The following is a 24,318-nucleotide window of genomic DNA, read 5'->3' as shown; positions in this document are numbered from 1 at the left end:
TTATTTCTCTTTTTAATTGCCTTGAAGGGATAGAGTTTCACTAGTGGCGTATAGTGATTTAGGACCCAATCCTGCGATCCTCAGTGTCATGCATTGAAGTCACTAAAGTACAGGTTGAAGAGGATTGGATTCAGAGAGTTATGAAACAGCACCAGATCCTCAGCTGGTGTAAATTGTCAGGTCTCCCTGGGCTCAAGTTGAGGATCTGCCCCAGTAAGTATTTTACAACTGCACCTTCACACTATGCTTTGAAGTTTTTGTTGTTGTTAACTTCATTTTAAAATGGATATATTTGTGTTATAGAATGAACAATACAAGTAAATTCTTTTTTCTTACTGATTTCAATCACCTGAAAAAAATATTTCAGGCCAACAGTGTACCTTAAAACTATTTAAGACTCAGATGCATTTGCATTGCTAAAACCCAAATCTAAAATTCTTATATAAGAAAGCGATAGGCAACTTGCTTTAGCAACTTAGCTAAATATAGTTACGCTGAAAAGGCTGTAGATGAAAGACATACCGGTAATACAAATTCCAATCTGTTCTGAAACCAGATGAACACTTCAGCATCACAAGTAGTCCATCTAGATTTTGAGAAGTCTAAATATTTGTGCTGGCAACCTTGCAAAGCTGCGCATGCTTAACTTTTTTTGTAAGTATGGATGCAGGCCAGTACACTTAATTGTAACCACATGTTAAAATAATAATAAAAATCCCTGTATATCTACTTCTGAGTAAATGCTAAATATTTGCTCTGTTTTCTTGAAGCTTTCCATGCCAGGCTTGAAATAACTGTGGAGTGAACAGTATTTTTGTTGTGGCGTGTTCACTTAGTTATGGAAAACAACTATTTCTGAATAAACCACCATCTCACGATTTTTAGGACTACTCAGCTTACTGTGTATGAAGGAGCAGATTCCAGTCTCAGATACAGGTTTTTCATGCCACAGAATCTTGAAAAACTTTGAATACATACAGGACACCGAGTTAGAGCCGTAGTCTGATTCTTTTCAGCAGCATTTCCTCATGGTCCTTTAGAACAGAAGTGTATCAGATTCCACTAGGGTGACCAGACAGCAAATGTGAAAAATCGGGACAGGGGGAGGGGGACAATAGGAGCCTAGATAAGAAAAAGACCCAAAACTCAGGACTGTCCCTATAAAATCAGGACATCTGGTCACCCTAGATTCCACACCTATTATTTTTAGGACCAGTAACTACATGGTAGACCAAAAGCAAGCCATTACTAGTACATACATTCCTTCTTTGTTTTAGACACAGATTTAAAAAATGGTTAACAGTGACCACCTACTGTTGGGCCAGATTGTAAATGCACAAGTGACAGAGGCACTTGCCTCCCATTGAAAGTCAATGGGAGTTAGGTACCTGCCATTTCTGCCTTTGAAATATGCCCCCAGTAGGCTTAGCAATTTAGCTTTCTAAAGTCAAGAATCAATATAATAAAGTGAATTCTGCATTAGTGTTTTATTTACAGACTACTTTTAAAATTCATGTTACTTAATGATACAAGTAACTTCTCTACCGCTAATATGGCTTTTAACCCCGCAACAACAGTACCAAATATTTCACAACTCAATATCTGGTTCAGATCCAAAAACATAGCTTAGTCATAAGAATCCATAATTTGCATACAAGTGCATCAAAAGTTCCTTTGGGAAGTTTACATTTCCAACACTGTTGAGAAAGTGACAGTAACAAGACAAACTTCACGTAATCATAATGCACAGTGAATTCCTAGTAAATATTAACAATCCTACTCTACAAATTCCAAGCTACATACAGTAGAAAAATACACAGGTAAGGTAATTGAATGTCTATCTATAGGTAGACCTTGTACAAAATAAGCAACTCTAGAAGTAGTGAACAGAGGGATAATTCACTGAACAGGTTGCACTAGTTACCTGTTGTACACTATTACACACTCAATGGGGGTTTCATCTTTTTAAAATATATAGATCCTTTTAAATGGAAAAAAACCCATACTTCTAATTTACATTCATATCCGCTCTCCACAATTGGCACATATAGGCACACCTGCACCATCTTCGGGAAGCTTAAAGCAGATTCTCCGCAAGACTTCATAGGAAGAGGCTGTCCGTCAGATGACCAATATTAATGTCTGGCTCACAAAAGAAAAAAAAAAGTTTTACTGTAATAGGCATCTTGCCAAAATATGCATCTAATTGTCTGTTGCAATATTGCATTTGCTTATTTCCATCTGATGCTTTTAAACGATTAATACTAAGATGAACGTATATAAAAATCGACCACATTGTCAGCAGCCATAAATTGGCATAGCTTCCCTGACTTCATGGCACTACATGAGTCTACGTTGGTCTAGTATGCTGGCACAGTATATTTTTAGCTGCAGTCAGACTAGCATTAGTACAGCTTTAAGTTGCTGCTTAAAATTACTACTGCTTAGTATTACAAAATAGGGAAATATTTGAGTTAAACACTATTTTTATATCAACAAATTAAAACACAACTTTCCCACCAGCAATAGAAGTTTTATATGCACTTCAATACAGCAAGAGTTTCTGACCATAGGAATTGTAAAAACAAATAAATCCAGATTTACCTGAAATCCAAATGCTCCAATAGCACATAGCCATCTAAGGAGAAAAAGAAAATCAACATACACATTTATTAATCTGCAACTTTGTATATTTGCCTGCTGTGCTAGTCACAAACAGCCTGAAGCAGCTTTCTAAATACCTTTATCTCACAAAAGTTGATTAAAACATGATCCCCTGTGTTGTTAAGCAAGCCTTGCAAACTTACATTTGCCCTCAGAATTGCGACATATTACTTGATTCTCTTCTGTGATGTCAATAACATCCAGTTGTTCTCCGGCGGTGATCGGTAAATCAAGTTTCCCTTTGCTTGCGACAGAACAGTGTGCAACTGCTGTGTTGACGATTGTGATTTCCTTATTGTACTAAAAATATATATATAAAAATACATCACTTCATATTAGGCCCTTTAGTTATCTTCTGATCTCAGAAATATAACTATCGAAGATGGAAGTACTTTTGTAAAATAATGATTAAGGTGATTTGGGGGGAGAACTATTACAAGTGTTTAAAGACAGTGAAAACCCAAAGAAGGAGAGAAATTTTTAGGACTGTACACAAAGGAGGATAAACTTAAGTAAATTAAACCACATTTTAAAAAAATAAAAAGTTTCCTTAATGCCCGTGTAAGTGTTCAAGACAGTGAGATAATTTACAACTATGGTACAGCCTCCTGGGGGAAGTGATTGAAGTGTCTCATGGGACATATAAAAATGGACTGGACAAAGTACTAAATAATGGGCTTTAAGGAACAATCCTGTACAGGCTAGGAGATGGACAAAAAGATGATCTAACACAGGGGTCTCAAACATGCAGCCTGTGGAGTTATTTGCTGCAGCCCACCAAGCTCCCCGCGCCCCTCTTCCCCCCTCCCGAGTTATTTCCTGCGGCCACCAAGCTCCCCTCCCCCAGCGCGCCCCCCCAGCGCGCCACGTCCCTGCTCCTCTGCCTACCTCCAGGCACTTCCCGCCGCCAAACAGCTGTTTGGTGGCACTTAGCGCTTTCCAGGAGGGAGGGGAAGGAGCAGGGAGCCGCACGCTATGGGGAGGAGGCAGAGAAGAGGCAGGGCAGGGGCAGGGACTTTGCGGAAAGGGTTGGAATGGGGGCGGGGAAGGGGTGGGAAGAGGTGGGGCGGGGACTCATAGAAGGGGTAGAGTGCGGGCAAGGCCAGTGATGCGGCTCTCGGGCCAATGTACTAGTCCTCATGTAGCCTTAGTGGTTATTTGAGTTTGAGATCCCTGATCTAACAGGTCTTACTTCAGATCCCTTGGTACCATAATCACATGAGTGCATAGGTTTGATCCAAATATTCTCCCATTAAAAAAAAAAACAAAAAAAAACAAAAACAAAAACAAACACACACAAAAACTTCACAACCACACATGCCAGAAAACAAGAATTCTCAGAAGAAACTTAGTCATAATCTTGCCATGACAACTTGCAATGATAAGTCTCTAATCCACATTGCAGCTCCTCCCAGGGATGGCTGATGGCAGCTCAACTCCAGCCTCTCCATACTAAGAACAGAGGTATTGCTGAGAGGTTGAGAGAGATCCTTCCCTTTGCCCTTTGGGCAGGATCTCCTAATTGTGTAGCTATTGGCATCTGTTAGTTTACCATTCCCACTTTCTTCCTAGTAGCAGGACCCCTCCTTAGTGCCTCTCTATTCCCTCCCCAAACAGACTGACCTCTCTGCTGTGAATATACCTAATTTCACCATCCAGAAGACTAGACTGAGTTCCCTGTTGAAGCAGGCAGTTCTTGAACGATGTTAATAATTAAAGCTAATTCATTTGTTACAGAGGACTAGATTCCCAAAGACTCTGCTAGAACAGAACAGGCAATGCTACTGTTATAAACCATAGCATGAACTCGGCAGTGCTGCTTATAGCCTACCGAGCCTATACAGCATTATGAAAAACCATTAACGTAAGGTCCTTTTGATCAGTATCTCTCAGTCTGGGGGGTGCAGTCTAGAGGTGGCTCAGGAAAGGGTATCAACTGGGTTAGACTGCACCTGCTGAGTCACTAGAACCAAACAGTTGGCTTAAGGGAAGGAAAGAGGAGCTGATGATTCTTCTGTTTCACCCCTATTCTTGCCCCCAGCCAGTTCTGAGGCAGCTCTTTTCCCACCAGCCCCAGCTGGAAAAGACTGTGGGATATACTAGGTTACAAGGGGATTTGTATGGCCTTTTAAAGGGACTGGACCACAGATCTGGAATATAGGATGCTGCTACATCCTAGCGTACCATGGATAAAGACTGATCCCTTTCTGTAGCTCATCCGTTAGGTATCACACATAACCACAGTTGTCCTCTCACACTGCTGATTGTTTGCATTAAAGAGGAGGGGAAAAGAACACCTACCATAAATTTCTCTCTGAATAACTTCTCTTCTTTTGCCTTCTTTCTCTTGTCTATGTTATATTTCTTGGCTTTGAAGAAGTTTCTAGAGGAAAGACTGCGTCAAGAAAGGAGACATTCTTAGCAGCTCCTTTTTAATCCTTCAGTGCGTGAAGCAGCATGAAACACGGCACAATGCATACCGCAGCACTGAATAATTCTAATTTAGTCCGGAATGAATCCTTGCAAGAACAAAGCAAGCGGATTGTGTCAGTGTCTTCTCATAGTGTGTATTAAAAACACAAAAGTATGCAGCTTGGATCGACCTAGGCTTAGTGACAGATTCACTTCACCTGTGTTTTGCATAAAGCTATGCTTTTTTAGGGATACAGTCACTAGAGAGTATTTTAAATAGTTTAAGTTAGTAATTTTTATGGAGGTGGGGCAGCTTTCTCCCTTCAGCAATTTCCATTCCCTACCCCCACTCCCCTATTTAAGATTTTATTGAACACTGAAGGCCCAGATCTGGGTAGAGTCCAAATGAAGTCAATGGGGCACAATGCACGAATGGGAGTCTACATCATTACCCCTTTTTTAATCAATGGAGAAGCATAGGGCTCTGAAAGCCCCACTTTCCTAGCACACTACCAAATGATGCACAATTAGAAATCAGAAAGGCTACGAAATTAATAAACCTTTCCAGTCGGAGACTTAAGTGGAGCTAGGACAGTTTACACCAACTCAGGATCGTCCCCTCCACACGCATTTGAGAGATGTTAGAGAGGGTTTGAAACGGAGATCCAGAACAGTGATCAATTCTGGATCATTAATAAATAGTACACTATGGAAAAAGGAGTATTCCCTTTCCACCTCAATAGCCATTCTAGAACACATTTATTATTACCTTTTAGTCAATGAAGTTTACCTTTGAAATTCAGCGTTAAGTCTCCAGTTAATATTATATACTTCTAGTAACGCAGACGAGTGAATTTTTGGCTCAGTTTTTTGCAAGTGCTCTCTTTATATCCTTCAGTGGCATAGGGTTAAATGTCCTTTGAGCTTTTAAACACAGGGTGAAATCCCAGCCCCACTGCAACTACAGGCAAAACTCCAATTGTGGGTGAAATCTTGTACCACTGAAGTCTGTCTTGTTTGAGATTATTCTCTAGGTACAAGAAGTGTTGATCCCCATTATTTGGAAAGGAGGGACATACAGTGGGATGACATCATCAGAATATTCTAAAACTAAAATAAGACACACTTGTAAGTTACTTACCGTCAACTACTTTCCATCATTCAGTTAAAAAAATAGGAAATAAGAGCCAATGTTAGGTAGTTCTTAAAGACTAAGCATTTTAAAATCATATTAACAAGATTCTTCATTGCTACTTTCAGCCCCTAAAATCTCTATGTCCATGTAACAGAGGAAATCTCATCAAGTTAGTTACATTGCATTTCTTCCTCTAACCATTACACATGTCTCAGTGGGAACGGAATAAGAGTGACGGCTAATCAAGATGCTAGGGGATACCTGTGAAGGGTCAGCAATGCTTGTTTAAAAGTCCTAGAATATTAGTTGCTATCTATAGCTGCGCACACATGTTTATATTTGAAGTGAAACTGGAAAGTTTGGGGCATTTCACTTCAGTTTTCACAGTAGGAAAAGCCAACATTACTGAATGCAGTGTTACTGTGGCCATGTTGGTCCCAGGATATTAGAGAGACAATGTGCATGAGGTAATTTCTTTTATTGGTCAATTTCTGTTGGTTAGAGAGAGAAGCTTTCAAGCTTACCCAAAGCTCTCACCTGATCTTACATGGTGGGTTAAAGCATCAGTACATCAATGAGCACTACAGAACTTTTAATGTGTTTCAGCAGGATCTACACAGACGGTTACCATGCAGCACACTGGAGGACTGTAATCCCAGTTTGCCACATGGTACATGCCACATGGTACGTGCTTGTTTGGACACTGCCTATGTTGTATGCACATCCTAGAGCAGGGGTCAGCAACCTTTCAGAAGTGGTGTGCCGAGTCTTCATTTATTCACTCTAATTTAAGGTTTTGCATGCCAGTAATACATTTTAACGTTTTTAGAAGGTCTCTTTCTATAAGTCTATAATATATAACTAAACTGTTGTTGTACGTCAAGTAAATAAGGTTTTTAAAATACTTAAGAAGCTTCATTTAAAAATAGATTAAAATGAAGAGCCCCCCGGACCGGTGGCCAGGACCCAGGCAGTGTGAGTGCCACTGAAAATCAGCTCGTGTGCCGCCTTCGGCACGTGTGCCAGAGGTTGCCTACCCTTGTCCTAGAGACATCTAAAGAGGTAGTTCTTCTGGCCAGCGTTTTCTCCCAGCACAGACCAACCACTATTACTTTGGTCTGAAATGCTTGTTTAAAGAGGTTGTATTTAGGCTGAGGAGCTGTACCACTACACTGCACAGATAGTCCTACCTCAACTAGAGAGAAGAGAGGCTACAAAACTTCAGGATAAAATCTTGGGGAAAGAAGGCCCTTGAAGAATTCCCCACTCACACATACACACCAAGGTTATAAGTTTCCTCCAAGTCTAGTTTCTGCAAACTTTGGTAGAGAGTTCTAACGAAATTTTGCAAAGTGAAAGGATACTATCTCAGTGTTACCAAAGTCTAATAAAATGCTCTCAAAGTCTAAACTTTAAATAACGTTGGACTGGGAAGACTGACACCTTGTACTTAATTGTGAAGAATACATAAAATTATAGAAATAAAGATCTTTCATTACCTTTCTATATCATCTTCACTGCTTCTTATTTGATCTTTATCTTTTGGCATCAGAAATTTTAGCTTCCAATTTTTGTGTTTGTCATCCTTCTCTCTGGGGAAAAAAGGAACAATTGAGGATATTTATAACAATCCTTTTCAAACAGAAGGGTGACACAACGTTTTTTATTTTAAAAAATATCTAATTTCACACACCACTGAAACGCAAACACTTAATGCAGGAACCTTGCAGCTTATACCAGTTTACATCAATACTACTCAATAGTTGAAGAGCATGAAATGAAGTATGTGCTATCTAGTTAAGATTACAGGTAGATATTTTTGCAGAAGGCAAAATGCAGCTAGACAAGTAAGATTTGGACTGGGGACATTGGGGATTAAATCCCCAACTTTTATGGATAGTTTCATGAGCCACAAGGAGACAAGGCTTCACTTTACAGCACTATGCTAGGGTTCTCTTACAACACTTTTAGGATACCACCTGCCAATTCAGAAACATCCTTTCCTAGAGCACCTGAGCTTTTCCTAGCGAACTCCTATAAATACTGACACTACCTTACTTAGCTAATAAAAGGTACAGTGAAAGTGTGTGTCTGAAGGCCAGTATACTATGCCACAGATTTGTGGAGGAATGTTGCTTGCAGCATAAGAACCTGCTTTGGAGAAACATTACAGAAGTAGTCCTCTTTTGTAAAAGTGGATTACTTACTTTGCATCTTTTGGATCCACATCAATGTCATCATATGCCACATTTCCCTGGGACACAACGTCTGTTATCAAAACATTCAGTATAACGGTGAGTCAGAAAACATTCATCTGAGTACAGTATTTGAAACCACTGACTAATAAAACTGGGACTGCACCTAGCCTGTCTGAAACACTATTAATTCAAAGAAACTAAATGTTGTAGTAATGAAGGATTCTCAAGGCACCAACAAGGAAGGAGACTTCCCCATGAGCGGGCACCGGTGGCTAAGGAGAAATAATTATTTATTTATATATAATTTATTTATAATTAATTTATAATTAAAAACACCCACAGGCATCTCTGAGAGAGTGTCATTGTGCCTGAGCGCACTGCTCTGGTTGGAAACTTACAGTTCTTGGGATGTAACAGTTTGGAGTTCCATTCTGCTCTCAACTAGTTTAATTCCATTTAAAAAAAAAATCTATATATTTTTAATGCTAGAAAGGACCATTATGATCACCTACCCCAACTTCCTGCATAACACAGGCCTGGGGTTTGAACCCAGGTCTCAAGTCCCAGGTTTGTGCCCTAAGCACTGGGCCAACCTTTCTAAGGAATTAGCCCCAATGTACACATGGGACACAGCCAAGCCCTATAAATTATTCTGAGGAATATGGTACATTAGTTCTGATAGGAGGATGAAATTCTAGGGCTCAGCTCAGACCTGGTTGAAGTGGAGGCAATCCAGTTGAGTCCACTGGAATCATTCCCACTTGTACCAAATCCAAATCTGGCCCTTTCCCCTTCAAGACCTGAAATGACTTTCACAAAAGATTTCCGAGAATGGTCAGAGAACTCCTGTAGTGCTTTATTGAGCAAGACGGCTACTGAAACAGTTTACAACTGCGCGAGAATAATCTCGCCTCCATACCCCACCTCAAAACCACAAGTAAAGTGCACGTCCATGTTAAGTCTTTAGAATTAACACTGCCACATACCAAATTTTAGAGTGTTATAGTACACAGTCTATTTTTAAAAAGGCAAGATACCCATGCCACCTCTTTCCAATCACATTCTAATGTAATCACACAGATACACATACATGGCTTACCTAAATTTGGTACTGAACTGGACAATATGCTGGGGTGGGGGGAGGGAGGGAGAGAGAAAAAACACATGAGAAAAAATTAATTACATACAAACATGTTAAAACAGCCATCTTAACAGCATGGCAACTGTACTGGTGGCTCAAGGGAAGATGCTACATTCAGGCTCTGGAATGCTACAGGTCTTAGAAGAAATTATGTTCTCACTCCCCCTCGCCCCAATGATCCATTAAATCCTTGAAGAGTCAGTCTGTCCTTTCATATTCTGTGTCTTTCTAACATACCCTTGAACACTTTTCAGACCTCCAAAGCTACAGAGGCAGGCACACAGTTTAAAATGGTTATTATGGTGATGCCGCAATTGAAAGTGCCTATTCAAAGACCAGCAACAGAGGGTCCTGTGGCACCTTTAAGACTAACAGAAGTATTGGGAGCATAAGCTTTCGTGGGTAAGAACCTCACTTCTTCAGATGCAAGTTCAAAGACCAGAACATAGAAGAAAGGAAAGAGCTGACACTGGCCAAATATTTCTCCCATACTGGCCAATGAATGCAGCATGCCATGCACCTGTCCATAAGCGAACATGCGGTCGTAATTAAGGCCTAATAAGGTGGTCATCATAAAAGATCCACAGCAGTGTTCAGAACTTTTTTCTGTGATACAAGAAGGTACAGTGTGAAAGCTTAAGCAGCATATGGTAGCTCATTATTATGATCATAATTTAGCAGTTATGGAGCAAGGAGATGCTAAAGAGTGAGAGAACAAGAGAGGAAATAGAGTGAGAACGGACTTAAAGAAATGAGGCAAGCATGTCCCAGGTTTGTCATCAGAGCTTTTTACAGAAATAAAATACCCAGGACAGCCTAAAATGGTGCACGAGTACACATACTGTACCTATAGTTAGTGTAAAGACCCACTAAATACCCACACCTTCCCTTTTTGGAAAATGAAAGCACATAAATCAGTTCACCTCCATGTGCAAAATATTATCTACACACAAAAGTGCCAGTTGTTCAATCAACATGCAGCCACTTATGTACACAAGTACTCTTAATATCCAGCACTTGAATTTAGGGAAAGCAGACAGCTTTGTCAGACTGTAGCAGAAAGAGTTGTCAGATGACAGACAGCTGTCAGACTGTAGTTCCCACTACACATTCCCAAATACAGCTATATTCCTTTAAAGCCAGAAAAAAAAAATCCCACTACAGACATTCTCAGAACCAAAAGAGCATGGCACCATAGTGCACCTGCTTCATCTGACGGTAGGCGTTTTGCAGAGAGGGGTCAAGAGGCCTTATGTTCTGCAGCCAACCATCATGCATTCATGAAGCGAGAAACTGGTACAGGGGAATTCTGTTCAAGAGCCTCTCCAATAAGCCAGCATCTTGAATATCAAGCCAACAGGACTCAAAAGAGCACTATAAAAAGGTACACCATATTCCTTCATGTGTCATTAACTTGTTATAACAGAGACTGAACGGTCTCCTCTTTCTTATCAGATACTATTGCCAGCTTGAATGTGAAAAGCAAGTCTTCTTCTCTAAGGTACCACCTTTCCCAACCTACAGGTGACATAAGCACATACAAGTTTCTGTGTTGCTAATACCATATTGCTGTGCCTGTCTTCTACGGACATGCAACATTTTTCAAGGTTTCATCAGCGGTGCAGAGAGAGGAAGGTGGAGCTTTACTTAGCTCTCCACACAATGGGAAAAAATAACTATGTAACATCTACTCTGCATTGACAAAGTTAATATCACCCTTGTTTTTTCCATTAAAAATTGTATTTGATTCAGTTAAGTCATTTTAAAAATAAAGGAGTTGGTTTAGGTCATGGATTAGTCTGGCATAAAAATCCACTGAAGTATATAGGAGGCTTTCCACTGACTTCAAAATCACTACTTTGCCGCCCTCCACCTCCACCCCCATGATTAGGGTTTAATTCCTCCTATAAAGGTAAAAAATGAGAAAAAAGGCTATTGATATTGATGCTCCTAAGAGCGATGGATCAGACTAACAGAACCTTGTTCTGACCTCCCACTGATATAAATCCAGAGTAACTTCCCTTCTGTTATACCATTGCAAATTTGGATCAGAATCAGGACCAGTGGGTAGAACTCAGATTCCTACTTTCATTACTCCAAAAAGGAACCAAATATTTCATGAGTAAAACAGCTGCCTCAAGAACAATTTAAAAGTCGTAGATTACCAGAATGGATGTACTGGTCACATACTCCTAATGGAAAGCATCATCTTTGGATTCTTTAAGGGGGGTGCTAAATAATACAGTTGCAACAAAGATTTTTTCCCTCTTTATAAACTTGAATTTAAGAAGGTCTTTGCCTACCAATTGGAAAAGGAAAATATTAAATCAATAAATTTTTCCTCTTCACTGATCTACATCCGTTCAACTTGCTTTGATTACTGGACCACCATCCCAAGCCAATCAGCAGTTTGGAAGGACATATGCATCCTCATGCTTCAAGACATTACCCAATCTATGATTTAGGATATAGGAAGAAACTTGCAGATTATTCCATAATTGACATATTCAGGGTTTCTTGCACCTTTTTCTGAAGTGTTTGGTGCTGTCCATTGTGCGAAACAAGATACTGGACCAGATGCACCCTAGGCTAAATCCATTATGGAAATTCCTAGGGAACAGCTGGGCATCATAAATGACTTTTTAGGCAGATTTTCCAAAGCAAGTTGTGTCCAGAACTATCAAAAGGAAAAGCGCATAGTTTCCAAACATGAACCAAGTGGGAGCTGTTTGGACAACATTTCTTACCGGCGGTTTTCCTTCATCTTGGCATTCTTCAGTTTAATTATGTCTTTCTTGAAAAACTTTCCAAATTGCTTTAGTTTTTCTATTCTATCCAAACTAGGTACGAAGAAAATACATCGGGGGGGAAAAAAAAGTGTTAGACTTAAGAATGTTGAATGCCCACAAAAATTGCCATATTGGCAGTGCTAGAGATTATCCTCTATTCAGAAATCAGGGATTGCACCTTAAGAAGCACTTAGGCTCCAGTCCAGCAAAGCACTTAAGCCCATGCTTAACTCACTGGGGACTACTCACATGCTTAGAGTTAAGCTTAAGTGCTTTGCTGGACTGGGGCCTTGATTCTAAATTCCCTCTTGCATTGGTTTTAGTTCACACATGGGATTTTTCAAAGTCAGTGAATCATTAATGAAAAAAAAAAAAAAAAAAAAAAGGTCAATTTCCTCCCCTGCCACGTTCAGAAATTGAGTGTTTTCGTGGAACTCCAAATCTCTGATAAAAGGAACAGTGCTTCCCTTGGTACCGTTCCTGGTAGACAGTACAGAGGGAAGGACAGCCTTGTGGTTAAGGCCCAAGCCTGGGAGTCAGACCACCTCTTTCTGTTCCAGGCTCCACCACAGATCTCTGTCTTGCATGGCCTCGGGCAAGACAAATTCTCTTTATGTCGACGACAGGGGGAATTGTACTTGCCAGTGTCACAGGGGTGTTGCAAAGCTTATTTCCCATAGTGGACGTATACTGAAGTGTTTAAAAAGAACCAAGATAGAAGGTACTAGAACAGTAAGTACTAACGACAGTGAGCACAACTCCTTGAGCACTGGCTGCACATTGTACTGGCAGGAAGATTACGTTAAGGATGGCCTTGTGGCTACAGCACTGAACTAAGACTCAGGATGTTGAGTTTCAATGCCCAGCTCTGCTATAAACTTCTTTGTGCAAGTCACAATCTATTTCTCCATTTCCCCATCTGTAACGGGAGGATACGAAAGCTTCATTTCTCCTACTATGTAGTGTCTAGTTAGACAACAGTTCTTTGGAGGAGGGACTGGGTGTGTATGTATGGCATTTAGCACAATCGACCACGGTCTTGTTTGGTGCCTCTAGGTGCACCTTTAATTCAAATAGCGTTGCTGTTTTTTCCCTCATCCCCTAGGCTTCAAACTTCCCATATTTTCTCCACACACAAGATGCAAGTTAGGTTTAAACCCAGATGCGATTACTCTTCACGTCCAGAAGGGAAAGGAGCAGATACATATGCACAAGATAAATAACTCCACATTCTGCTGTATAAAAACCAGGCATCAGGTGCACCTTTTAAGAAGTTTTGTGGAGCAATGCCTCACCATTTGCTATGGTCAAGGGCTGAGTCAGATACACCGTGGAAGGGTGTATGAAGCCTCATTCCCCACACAGAGTGATCTGACAGAGCTAATGATTGGAAATGCAGTTAGTAAATGTCAGCTAATGTCAATAAATAACAAAAATCAATATCCCTTCTACAGCTGTAAAACATGTACTTGTATCCAACAGTCAACAGGAACATGACATAAAAGTGCATTCAGCTGCTTGAAGGCATATAAATGGCAACTCACTCCAGTTTGATTGGATTATAATCCCCATTATGAATATCCTCATATATTTCGTCACACTTGTTTTCTGAAACTTAAAAACAAGACAGATGTATTCACGAATCACATTCGATGGCAACAATCTTCAAGATCTGCTAAACAGAACAAACGGAGCTCCAGAACAGGAGAACCACTTAGCACTAGATAGGCTATGGCTACACTGTGAGCTAGCGGTGGGATTCCCAGCTCAAGTGGACACATTCACGCTAGCGCTCATCTGAGCTAGCACACGAAACACAGACGTGTAGCTGCTGCAGGACCACAGAGCTGCTGGTCTACAATAGGGTGACCAGATGTCCCGATTTTATAGGGACAGTCCCAATATTACCTATTCCCCCCCCCCCGTCCCGATTTTTCACACTTGCTATCTGGTTACCCTAGACTACAAACCCACCAGAACTCTGCTGTCTATGCAAGCTGGGAGTCAGACCCCTTAGCTTGTAGCATAAAATGCAACAGAAATTTACAAGAGACCATTTATTCCCAGATGTAAGCTTGCCATAATGCTGAATGTTCAACATTGGAGTGGCACTGATCAATAAAGGAATCTAACACTCATTGTATTTATACATGAGCTAACCGTGGAATATTCAACACAAGGCACAGGCTATTCTTTGTAAACGTGTTTTCTTTTTAAATTGCTAGTGCTCTCGTGGTTAGAAAATGTATTAAAATCAGGTAGCTAAAACTGTAGACATAAACAAATCTTGCATACGAGCTGCAGGGGTAGATTTATTAAGCTATCAAAATTCATCCAATGAATGACATTATTAGGATCATATTTGACTAACATGAGATTGCCGTCACATCACACTATGAATCCCAGTAAGAAAGTTCTATCACGCCACCAGAAAAGTGGTAGGTTTAATGATGGCACTTGTGATTTTATCTCCTATTAATATGGATGTGGCAACTTTCACTACAATTGCTTAAAATGGGTACAGACAGGCACTTACGGGTGAAGTTCACTACAGCAGATCCATACGGCCTAATGAACTTGAGTGAAGCTTCAACAATATACTGGTGGAAAATCCTATCCATGGGCATGGAGGTTTCCACATGGAGGGGAAACCAGTGCAATTCCGGGGTGGGGGAGGAGGAAGAAAAGAAAGGAATACGGGCCGTTTTGGAGAGGCCACGCAGAAGGTGTAAACCAAGCCACTCTCAAAGCACAGCAGAACTGTTTAAGGGTTAAAGCCAGGATCACCACTGCTATAGAACGCTGAAGTCAGAGTCCACTCCTGCAGTAGCAGCTGCAATGCGCAGCTGAGGGGTAAAGGAAGAATTCTTTCCTCATTGTCTTGGCAGAGATCCCAGTGCCCTGCCCGCTTTCCTGGGCTGACGACTGCACCATAGCGTGGGGTTCAAGTGTAGCACAGGGCCATGTGCAACTCCTTTTTGCTAGGGTGAGCTTCACTCCAGGCACAAGATGCACCTTTTTAAATGGAGGTATGCCTCAACGTAATGAACGATCCCCAAGTTCAAACTTCCCAACTCAGCCATACTTACAGCTATCTGAAGTGAACGAGCTAAAGGCATCAGAGGCTTGATTCCTGGAAAATAAAGTGTCAAGACAGTTTGATATATCAGCTTACTATAGTGAAGATTTTAGAAGACATTTCAAAACCCAGTCGTTCGCACGTACTCACACGGCACACTCTGTATCTTCTACATCGTCATACACATCCTCTGATGTTTGCATTGGCTTCAGAATCCTTTGGCTCAAAGCCACCATGTCTTCATCCGCTTTCAAGGCACTGACGCACACATAGCGAGCTGAAAATGAAACAGCATCTTGCCTTAGAAGCTCTTCTGATCACCTACTATCAGGTCAAGGATGATCATCTTTGATAATTCATGTTAGTGTCACAATAAATAAATCAGCCAAACTTCCTTAGATCTAGGAGTTAAGAAGGGTCTTTGATTGCTCTAAGCTGCTTTGAAAGAAAGCAAAGAGTCTTAAAGACTTATTTTAGAGATTTACCAGTTTGCTCAGTATCTGAAGCCCTCAACTGTGAAATTTTTCAACTGCAAGAACCAAAATAGGATTAAAAAAATTAAAAAAAAAAAATTGATGAGCATTTACTGAAATGAATGAAGGGATTGAATTAGTGGGATCTTTGGTGGGGTTGATATGGTTTAGGGAGTAAGGCTTGATAGATTACTTAAGCCTGGGGAATATACCTGCAAATCACAGTAGAGGAAAAAAAGAAAAGTCTCATTTGTGATTTTTGCTGATGTCTATTATACTTTGAACTGGGACAATTAAGTATGTGAACTGTTTCAATTACGTTAAAAAGTAATAATCACCAGCGCAATAGACATCCCTCCAACAATGTTAGGTCTGAGGTTGGGCATTTGACTAGTCCAAAAATTATTGGTAAATTTACTAGTCAAGTATATGTAAGGCTGTACAAAAGTATGGATTTTTTTTTGGTTCAAAAGTTGCAGCCACAGTTCGTTGAAGCTGAAGTTTTGGTGTGCTCAGTGCAAATTCCATTTAAAACAAACAAACAGGTTGCCTTTATATACTTGCTTTTAAAATGGATTCACCACCCCTGGGTGCTCACCCACCCATAAGCTTCAGCACCTTCTTCCCAGGCATGCAGCCTGCCTTCTAAGCAGGGCAGCAGCACAGATATGTCCCAATGGCTCTTGAAGGCAAGTGTGACTGAGAGGCGGCCATCCAAAGTTGAGTGCTGTTGCTACCTCACAAATAGGTGAATAACTCCCCACCCTGATCACCCACATTTGAGTGCTGTTGCTACCTCATTCACCAATTTGTAACCCCCCACCCCGATCACAAAAATTTGGGTCAGCTGCCTCTGTCATGATGGAGAGAAGCTAGGCCAAATTTGAGGGAATGGTATTACAACCTGGCACACAAGCTTGCAGTGCCAACACCACTCAAATTTGTGGCAACTATTAAAAAAACCCAAAAAACTGTGGTGTCTGTTCAGAGTTATGGCCCATGATTTTCTTACAGCCTTAAATATTGGTTAAATATTGTCAGAATGGTCAAACATTTTAAAGCACTAATTTATTAGAACAAAAAAGAGTAAGACTTTATGGTCTTCAGTAGGCTTAGCCTTAGAGAGATACTTATGCCTAATTTCAAAAGACAAGTTAATACAATTCCAGTTCAGTAACTCAGAAAAATATGAAACAATGAAATGGAGCTGTGGTTTTTTTTTGTTTTGTTGTAAGAAAACGGGCACCATGATGCAAATCAAAAGGTAGGCTGCCACTGCCGTCAGGACATCCTTGCTGGAATATATGACAATATTTGACAGTGATCAAATAAGTAGTCAATTGACCACCTTGCCAAGCCTAGTTAGGCCTTTAGTGAGTTTGAAGGGGGAAAAGGGTTGGATTAACAAAGAAACATAAGAGACAGAGCCAAAAGCAACTAGTATTCTTAAATGGATGCATCCATGCTCAGCTGCCACACCAGAAATATGCAACACTGACACATCTATATTATGAATTTCATCATAATGCTTCGGAGCAAAACTAACTTCTCACTTTTGGTCTCTCTGATTTTTTAAAAGCACCTAGCATTGGCCTTATTCTGCTCCCATTTACATCAATGGGAGCAGAGATAGGCCAGCCTCGAACAATACTGAAAATTCCACCCAAAATTACCTCGAGCCATTCAAGAGATCAATTATAATCTACAGCTCAATCCTGAACACTGTCAGTAGCAGCAAAGTTAAGCAGAGTGGTTTAAAAAGGTTATCGCTGTCAGGAATGAATTGAAATAATTACTTACAGGTAAAACAAATTTGGACTTGGAAGCTACAGAATAAGTTTAAAAAGAAGAAATATGCTCCCCATTCACTACAAACTAAAGTAAGTTGACAGTGTCTGGCAACTACATAGCTTAAGAAGATAACTGAAGCCCAAATAATGTACTAGCACTCCAGGTCTGCACCATAATGAAGAAAATAAGGGGTTATTCCTTATTTTTGAGAGTCATTAGAACAAATCATGCCAGCAAGCACTAGTCAGAGGAATAAAAACAGTTTGAAAAAAAATCAGGCCCAAATAGTTTCCATCTTCCCATGATTTTTTTTTTTTCTGACTTCAGTCACAGACAATAGTGGGGAGATGACAGCTTGTTTCCCATAGGAGAAGATGGATTTCCACACTAGATCTGGGAGCAGTTTTTCAGACTAGTTTGTTTTTTGGGGGGAAGGAAAGTTGGCAAACGGGGAAAAAAATTATATATGGTCAATTGAAGCGATTTGGCCTAAGTTTGTGATGAATTTGCCAAATAGTTTCAACCAAAAAGCTTAAGCCTAGATTCACAAGGGGACTTTGGTGCCATTCACAAAACCCAGAGGAGGTGGTGGTAATGATGCCATCCTCCTTATACCCAATAACCTTGTGGTTTGGACACTCACCTGGGATGTGGGAGACCCACATTTGAATCCATGCTCTGGAGTAGGATCTTGAACTCAGCTCTCCTCCCTTCCAGCTGAGTGCCCTAACCAACAGCCTATAGCATCATTCTTACTCTCTTCCCCAATGACTATTCAAGGACTCTATACGAAGTAGAATGGCTTCAACATGAGAGACAGAGTCCCACCTCGGAACATCCAATAGCCTGATTCTTAGGTCACTTACTTGGTATGTTGGAGACCTAAGTTCAAGTGCTAGCTCCAGAGTCTTCCATATCCCAGGTAAGTACCATGGTTACTCCATAGAAAGGAGACACCACCCGCTCCAGTTGTGTGAATCTAGCCCTTCATTTCCTTTGCTTTTAAGTTAATGCCCAACATAAAAATGCATTTTGTTGGATATGAAATTTTTTTCAGCTTACTTTTAATTCACTGAAAATTTTTGGTTTTCGTTCAACTCAAACCAAAACTTCCAGAGAGCTGAAAAATCAGTTATTTTCACAACTCTGTTCAACACTCCCAAGTCAGGACAATCTAATTTGAACAGATTGTCTTAAACCCAAAAAAATATATATTAGTGTCCATGCAGCATTTTGTGCTACTTTAACTTAATTGGTTTAAAATTACACCTTAAGTTAAACCAGTGTGACTGTCTCATGTAGACAAGGCTTGAGAGATTTTAGGTAAAAAATGGAACAGAAGTTTGAAGAAACAGTACAATAAAACAAAGACAATGGGATACTCACAAAGTTCTACTCCATCTTTTGCCAGCCACTTCCCAGTTTGGATGACGTCAGTTGTATCTCTCTGCTTAACTTGTAGCTTGTTCTTCCCACCTTCATTGCCTTGATGTATTTGTGATTTATGTAGCATATCCTCACTACCACTAATCTAATGAGAGAAATGTAGATGTGGTTAGGGCACTGCTTGAATCAGATTCCTAATTTACAAGCAATGTGAAAAAAATATATAGCTCAACTATTAACCCACTATGTAGAGCAGTGGTGTAATACTATATATGTTTCTGAGTTGCATATAATCTATCAGTCATATTATTAAACATTTATCATCACGAATGGGAGAAAACAAAATATTTAAAATTCCATAATCTCTCCTCATTTGGGAGACGAACGACTGCTTCCAATTCCTGGGCCAAGAGCTGGTTTCACTGTGCTTTAAAAACAAAAACTGCATCATACCCTAGTCCCTCTCATTGTCCACCCCAACACTGCTCCTAAATATACAAGGGGCACCTCAATGACATATTACCTTGGACGTTTTCTTCGCTTGCTGTTGCCTCTCTCTATCGAGATCCCATTTCGATTTTTCCTTTTTTTCATCCTCTGTGACTCTTTCAGTGCTGAAATATTAGAAGATGCTTACACAAGCCCAGACTAAGATGTATGTGTTGATACATAACATCTCCCCCCTACTCTACTTGTTAGGAGAGAGATGATGCTGTATTTTGCAGAGTGTATTATATTCCATAATGCCAGCGCTAAAATCTGGATCAGCTCCAACATGCAAACAGAGCAGATGGTAACCCAGAGCAAGAATATTCACAGCACTATTCACAATTTGAATGACAGCAAGCTAGGAGGAATGGACTTTTTGACAATGGACAGCCCATAGACTAGATCCACTGCTGACGATCTCGCCTGGGTGGTTTCATACAGCTGACCTTGGCCCAGCTTTGTTACAGTAACACTGAACTAGACAGAAAAGTCTTGCCAACTAAAAAAACAAAACAAAACAAAAAAAATGATGGCTGATGAGCGAAAGATGAGGCAGTCCATAGCCAATGACCTTCTGGGTTATCAAAAACACAACTCCTGTTTCCTCTCCCATATTTATCTAGTCAGCTCGACTGGCTCACTTTATGTTTAATTCCCATCACCACGTCAGATACGTATTAGGATGGGTGACCCAATTCTGACGTGTTTCTGTTTCAGTGCCCCTCACACACTCTGATTTGGCACAGCTTTGCTCTCCTTCATGCAGTCTCCATCTCCCTCTTTGCAGAGCTGGCTCTAGGCACCAGCCAACCAAGCATGTGCTTGGGGCAGCAGAATTCCAGGGGTGGTTGGGGCGGCACAATTCCAGGGGCGGCATTCCGGGTTTTTTTTTTCCCCGCTTTGGCAGTTGCACTCTCGGAGGTGAGTTTTTGTTTGTTTGTTTTTTTGCTTGGGGCGGGAAAAAAACCTAGAGCTGGCCCTGCCTCTTTGGTTCCTGACTCCATCAGAACTCTCCCTGATTACACCATCCCTTCCACACTCTCCTCTACAGTTGCCCTCCCATCCTACTACATAATCCCAAAGCCCACTTTCACATATGTTTACGTGTGAAATCATTTTGGTATCCCTCTGAATACCCAAGCCATTCCGGTGATGCAACGTCTCTCCTCATTCTATTCCCAAATTGCTTTTTTCCTTAGTTACACATTTAACAAAAATAATCCAATTTATCACATGCTACAGCAATCTCCATTAAAGCAAGCAGGTTACCGAGCAACAGTAATTACATTTACTGCAGTGTTTGAAGTATGTATTTTTACTCTTAAAATAGTTCAGGGTGAACTTCAAACTTGCCTTTTTCCTTCATCACGTCTAGTTAAAGAGCTGGACAAAGAATTCCTAAGTAGAGCTGTTTGGAATATTTTCAATTCAATGAAATTGAAATGTTTTGTGGAGACATCAGTTTGGATGAAAAATTCATTTCAAGTTGTTTTGGATCTGGGTTCAGGGCTCTCTGGTGACTTCTGGAGAGCGGTGGGAGAGTTCCTACTGAGAGCAGAGTGTTGTCAGCCCAGATCACGGACTTGAACCTGGGTCTCCTAGGCTACAGAGTCAGTCTCTCTCCCATTCCCACATCGAAAAGCTCAGGTTTCCCAGGGGAAAGGGAGGAGGAGAGGAAAAGGACATTTTGACAATTCAGCTTTCTGCAAAACCGTTTGAGAGGTTTTGGTTTTGTTCCCTGCAGAACAAAAATGAAGTTTGAAACCTTGAAAGTTGTCAGAAAGTGGAATTGTATTCACAAGTGTGTTTGTGGAATTTCACTGTATTTCTCAAATAAAATATGCTGTGAATACCTCATAGCTTATTCACCCAGGTCTATTACAGAGCTAAAAAGGCCATTTTCCTTTGCTAAACCTGTTTAGAGGAGCAGAAATAAAAAGCGATTCAAATAAATGAAGAAGTTACCTGGATGTGGCAAACAGAAAAGTTTTCTGCTTCTATTGAAAAAGAAAAGTAAAAAAACTTCACTTATTATGCCTTGTTCGGCAAGAAGCTAAGCCTTACACAATGCCACTCAATATTTGATATTTCAAAGTGTGTTTCTGTACAAACAATATAACCCATGTAGTGACCTGCATTTAGAAATGAGCTTTATGATCAGTTAAAAGCAGTATCTTTCCCTTCTTTTCTAGAATAAGAGCAGTTTCTGAAAAAGATGTGCATATTGACCTGAATAATTCCTTATATAATAATAAATAAATAAGCAAGCTAATGGTCAATGAAATTACTCACAGGAGTAAAGTCAAGCATGTGCTGAGGTGCTTGCAAGATTAGACCCAATCTTTTAAATATTAGTTTTGTTTCATAAAACCTTTCTAAATACAATTAGCTTTTTTGACCATTAGAAATAAAGAAAGCCAAAACTCCTCCTCTACTGCATTATAGATAAGCCATTTGAAACATAATGATATTTGCTGGACACATTGATCACTTTTCAGTTCAGAACTAAAATTTGAAACGGGACCTCACTCAAATAAAGCAAATAAGATCTTTCTTTTAAAAGTTTAAAAAAAAAAAAAAAAAAAGTAATTTGCCCAGTTTTGGAATCTGACTTAAGAATTTCAGAGGTTATGGCCCCATCTAGATTTCCCTTCATGTGTGACAGAACACGAAGTCACACCCTTCAGAAATATTTTCTGACACCAGTTCAATTATTTTCTTCCACACCCATCAGCCGCTGGCTAAATACGTTGCTGTGGCAAGGAAGTGTGAACACTGTTTTTGTCATCAAGCCTTTGAGTAGAGAATTACCAGCACATTCCTATCTTCGACGGAGGTTTATACAGGCATCTCCCTTATGGAATTTTAAAACTCTCAGAGATTTACTCAAGACCTGTTTGATATAAAACATGCTGTTTAAATTTAGATTGTATCACTACTTCTTTAAACATCAGAAGCGTGAGGCTAGGATTTTCAAAGGGCGCTAAGGAAATTGGTTCCATAGATCCCACGGGATGGGCACATCAGTCTCCAGAGTCCCCACAGAACAGCCTATTATGTGAAGGATATGATAGTCACAAGTTTCCAAGGCAGCAAAACATAGCACCAGCATGTCTTACAGATTTATCTAGAAGGTCAGGTGAGGGTTGCAGAAGATGACCTACCTTTTCGTGTTCTTGGATTCCCGTGCTAGATACTAGAATAAAGATTTATAAACAATTACTGCATTTTAGCATGTTCAGGTTATACAATCTTCCACAGTTTTAATGCCGTTGAACTACAGCCTGTGAAAGGGAACTGTGGCTATAGAGAAGACTGGCCCACATATTCAGCCAAGGGTACTCTAGGCTACATGGGGGCAAACACCCACTTTTGCAGGGCCCAATGGCCAGACGGTCAGTTCCCTGCATGAGGATTGGTTCACACCCTGTCAGCTCAATCTTTTCACACCCCTTGGATCAAGAACAAGAATTGGCCTGTCCCAAACACAACCCTGAGCAAATAAGTTGTATTCTGTCAAAGAGAAATGGGGAAGAAGAGCCACCAGGAAGGGGAACAAGGAAGAAAAAAAAAAAAAAAAAAAAAAAAAAAGCACAAGAATAAACCTGACAGAACAAGAAAGGCAAAGCGGAAGGGGGAGGGGGAGAATTAAGATGGCATGAGAGTTCCATGCATTGGAAGTAGCACCTCTTCCACCCTACCCCCCCCCCAAAAGGAGGCTGAATTGTGCCAAGTTAACTTCTCTTCCTTTGCCCCCTCATCCCCGGTACTTCTACATGACTACAGTCACATGACTTTTTCCATTGAAGTTCTACCTCCAGCCTCCCCCACCATGATCCTATAACTCCATCATACACATTTTCAGTCTCACACACAAGTTTGTTTCCTTCTAGTGGCAAAGAGGAGAAGATGGGTTAGGCTGTAAAGCAGGAATATTCACCTTTAGGGCTGGTCCACACTAACCCCCCACTTCGAACTAAGATACGCAACTTCAGCTACGTTATTCACGTAGCTGAAGTCGAACTATCTTAGTTCGAACTTACCGCGGGTCCACACGCGGCAGGCAGGCTCTCCCGTCGACTCCGCGTACTCCTCTCGCGGAGCAGGAGTACCGGCGTCGACGGCGAGCTCTTCCGGGATCGATTTATCGCGTCTAGACGAGCCGCGATAAATCGATCCCAGAAGATCGATTGCTTACCGCCGGACCCGGAGGTAAGTATAGACGTACCTTTAGTCACAAACAGGGGCATTTTTGTGAAAGAGGGTAACTCAGACATGCAACTGAGCTTCTAACAGATTAGGAGGAACAATGCCATTTCTTTAAAAAGTAGTTAGACCCCACATACTCCGCCTATATTCATTGGTTTAACAGACTCACGGTCAGCAATATCCTGAATGGCACACGAGGTTAGAGAGTTCCCAGATTGTTTCACGTACGATATGGTTTCTTCATAATTATGTAGTTCTTCAGATTCAGCACTAGGGAATGATGAGAGAAAAAGGGGAGGGAAAGAGAACAGTGTTGTTTTTTTGAAAATCCTACAAAATAAATTAATGGATCTTGAAGAACTTTGGCATACAATCTATGAGAAATTAATTATTACTGGGAACTTCTATCTTAATTAAGAGGCCTGCGCTAAGATGTGCACTGTCTCATGCTACATCTACTCTAGAATGTTGTGATTAAACATTTAAAATCACCCCTAGGATAACTTCAGTTGAAGTTCACCTTGCCCACATAAAGCCCAAGTTACTGGGCTT

General features: G+C 40.6%; 1 protein-coding gene across 1 annotated transcript in view; it reads right to left on the bottom strand.

The window, feature by feature from the left end:
• Positions 1–2,600: 2,600 nt before the first annotated feature.
• The window catches only part of LOC113406518 (FYN-binding protein 2-like), a 64,213-nt gene continuing 42,495 nt past the window's right edge, over positions 2,601–24,318 (bottom strand). The window contains exons 6-20 of the mRNA XM_029911590.1: positions 23,936–24,036; positions 22,722–22,753; positions 21,523–21,554; positions 19,592–19,682; positions 19,065–19,213; positions 15,569–15,676; positions 15,429–15,472; positions 13,884–13,953; positions 12,298–12,390; positions 9,509–9,537; positions 8,419–8,479; positions 7,711–7,803; positions 4,966–5,059; positions 2,808–2,964; positions 2,601–2,638 (exon numbers count right to left, since the gene is read on the bottom strand). Coding sequence (XP_029767450.1) covers positions 2,601–2,638; positions 2,808–2,964; positions 4,966–5,059; positions 7,711–7,803; positions 8,419–8,479; positions 9,509–9,537; positions 12,298–12,390; positions 13,884–13,953; positions 15,429–15,472; positions 15,569–15,676; positions 19,065–19,213; positions 19,592–19,682; positions 21,523–21,554; positions 22,722–22,753; positions 23,936–24,036 — 1,192 coding nt within the window. The remainder of the gene's footprint in view (positions 2,639–2,807; positions 2,965–4,965; positions 5,060–7,710; positions 7,804–8,418; positions 8,480–9,508; positions 9,538–12,297; positions 12,391–13,883; positions 13,954–15,428; positions 15,473–15,568; positions 15,677–19,064; positions 19,214–19,591; positions 19,683–21,522; positions 21,555–22,721; positions 22,754–23,935; positions 24,037–24,318) is intronic.

The sequence above is a fragment of the Terrapene carolina genome, unplaced genomic scaffold, assembly GCF_002925995.2.
Source record: "Terrapene carolina triunguis isolate 2854851 unplaced genomic scaffold, T_m_triunguis-2.0 Scaffold102, whole genome shotgun sequence".
Lineage (NCBI taxonomy): Eukaryota > Metazoa > Chordata > Testudines > Emydidae > Terrapene > Terrapene triunguis.
The sequence above is the reverse complement of the archived record's forward strand: the minus strand, read 5'-3'. Positions and strand labels throughout refer to the sequence as shown.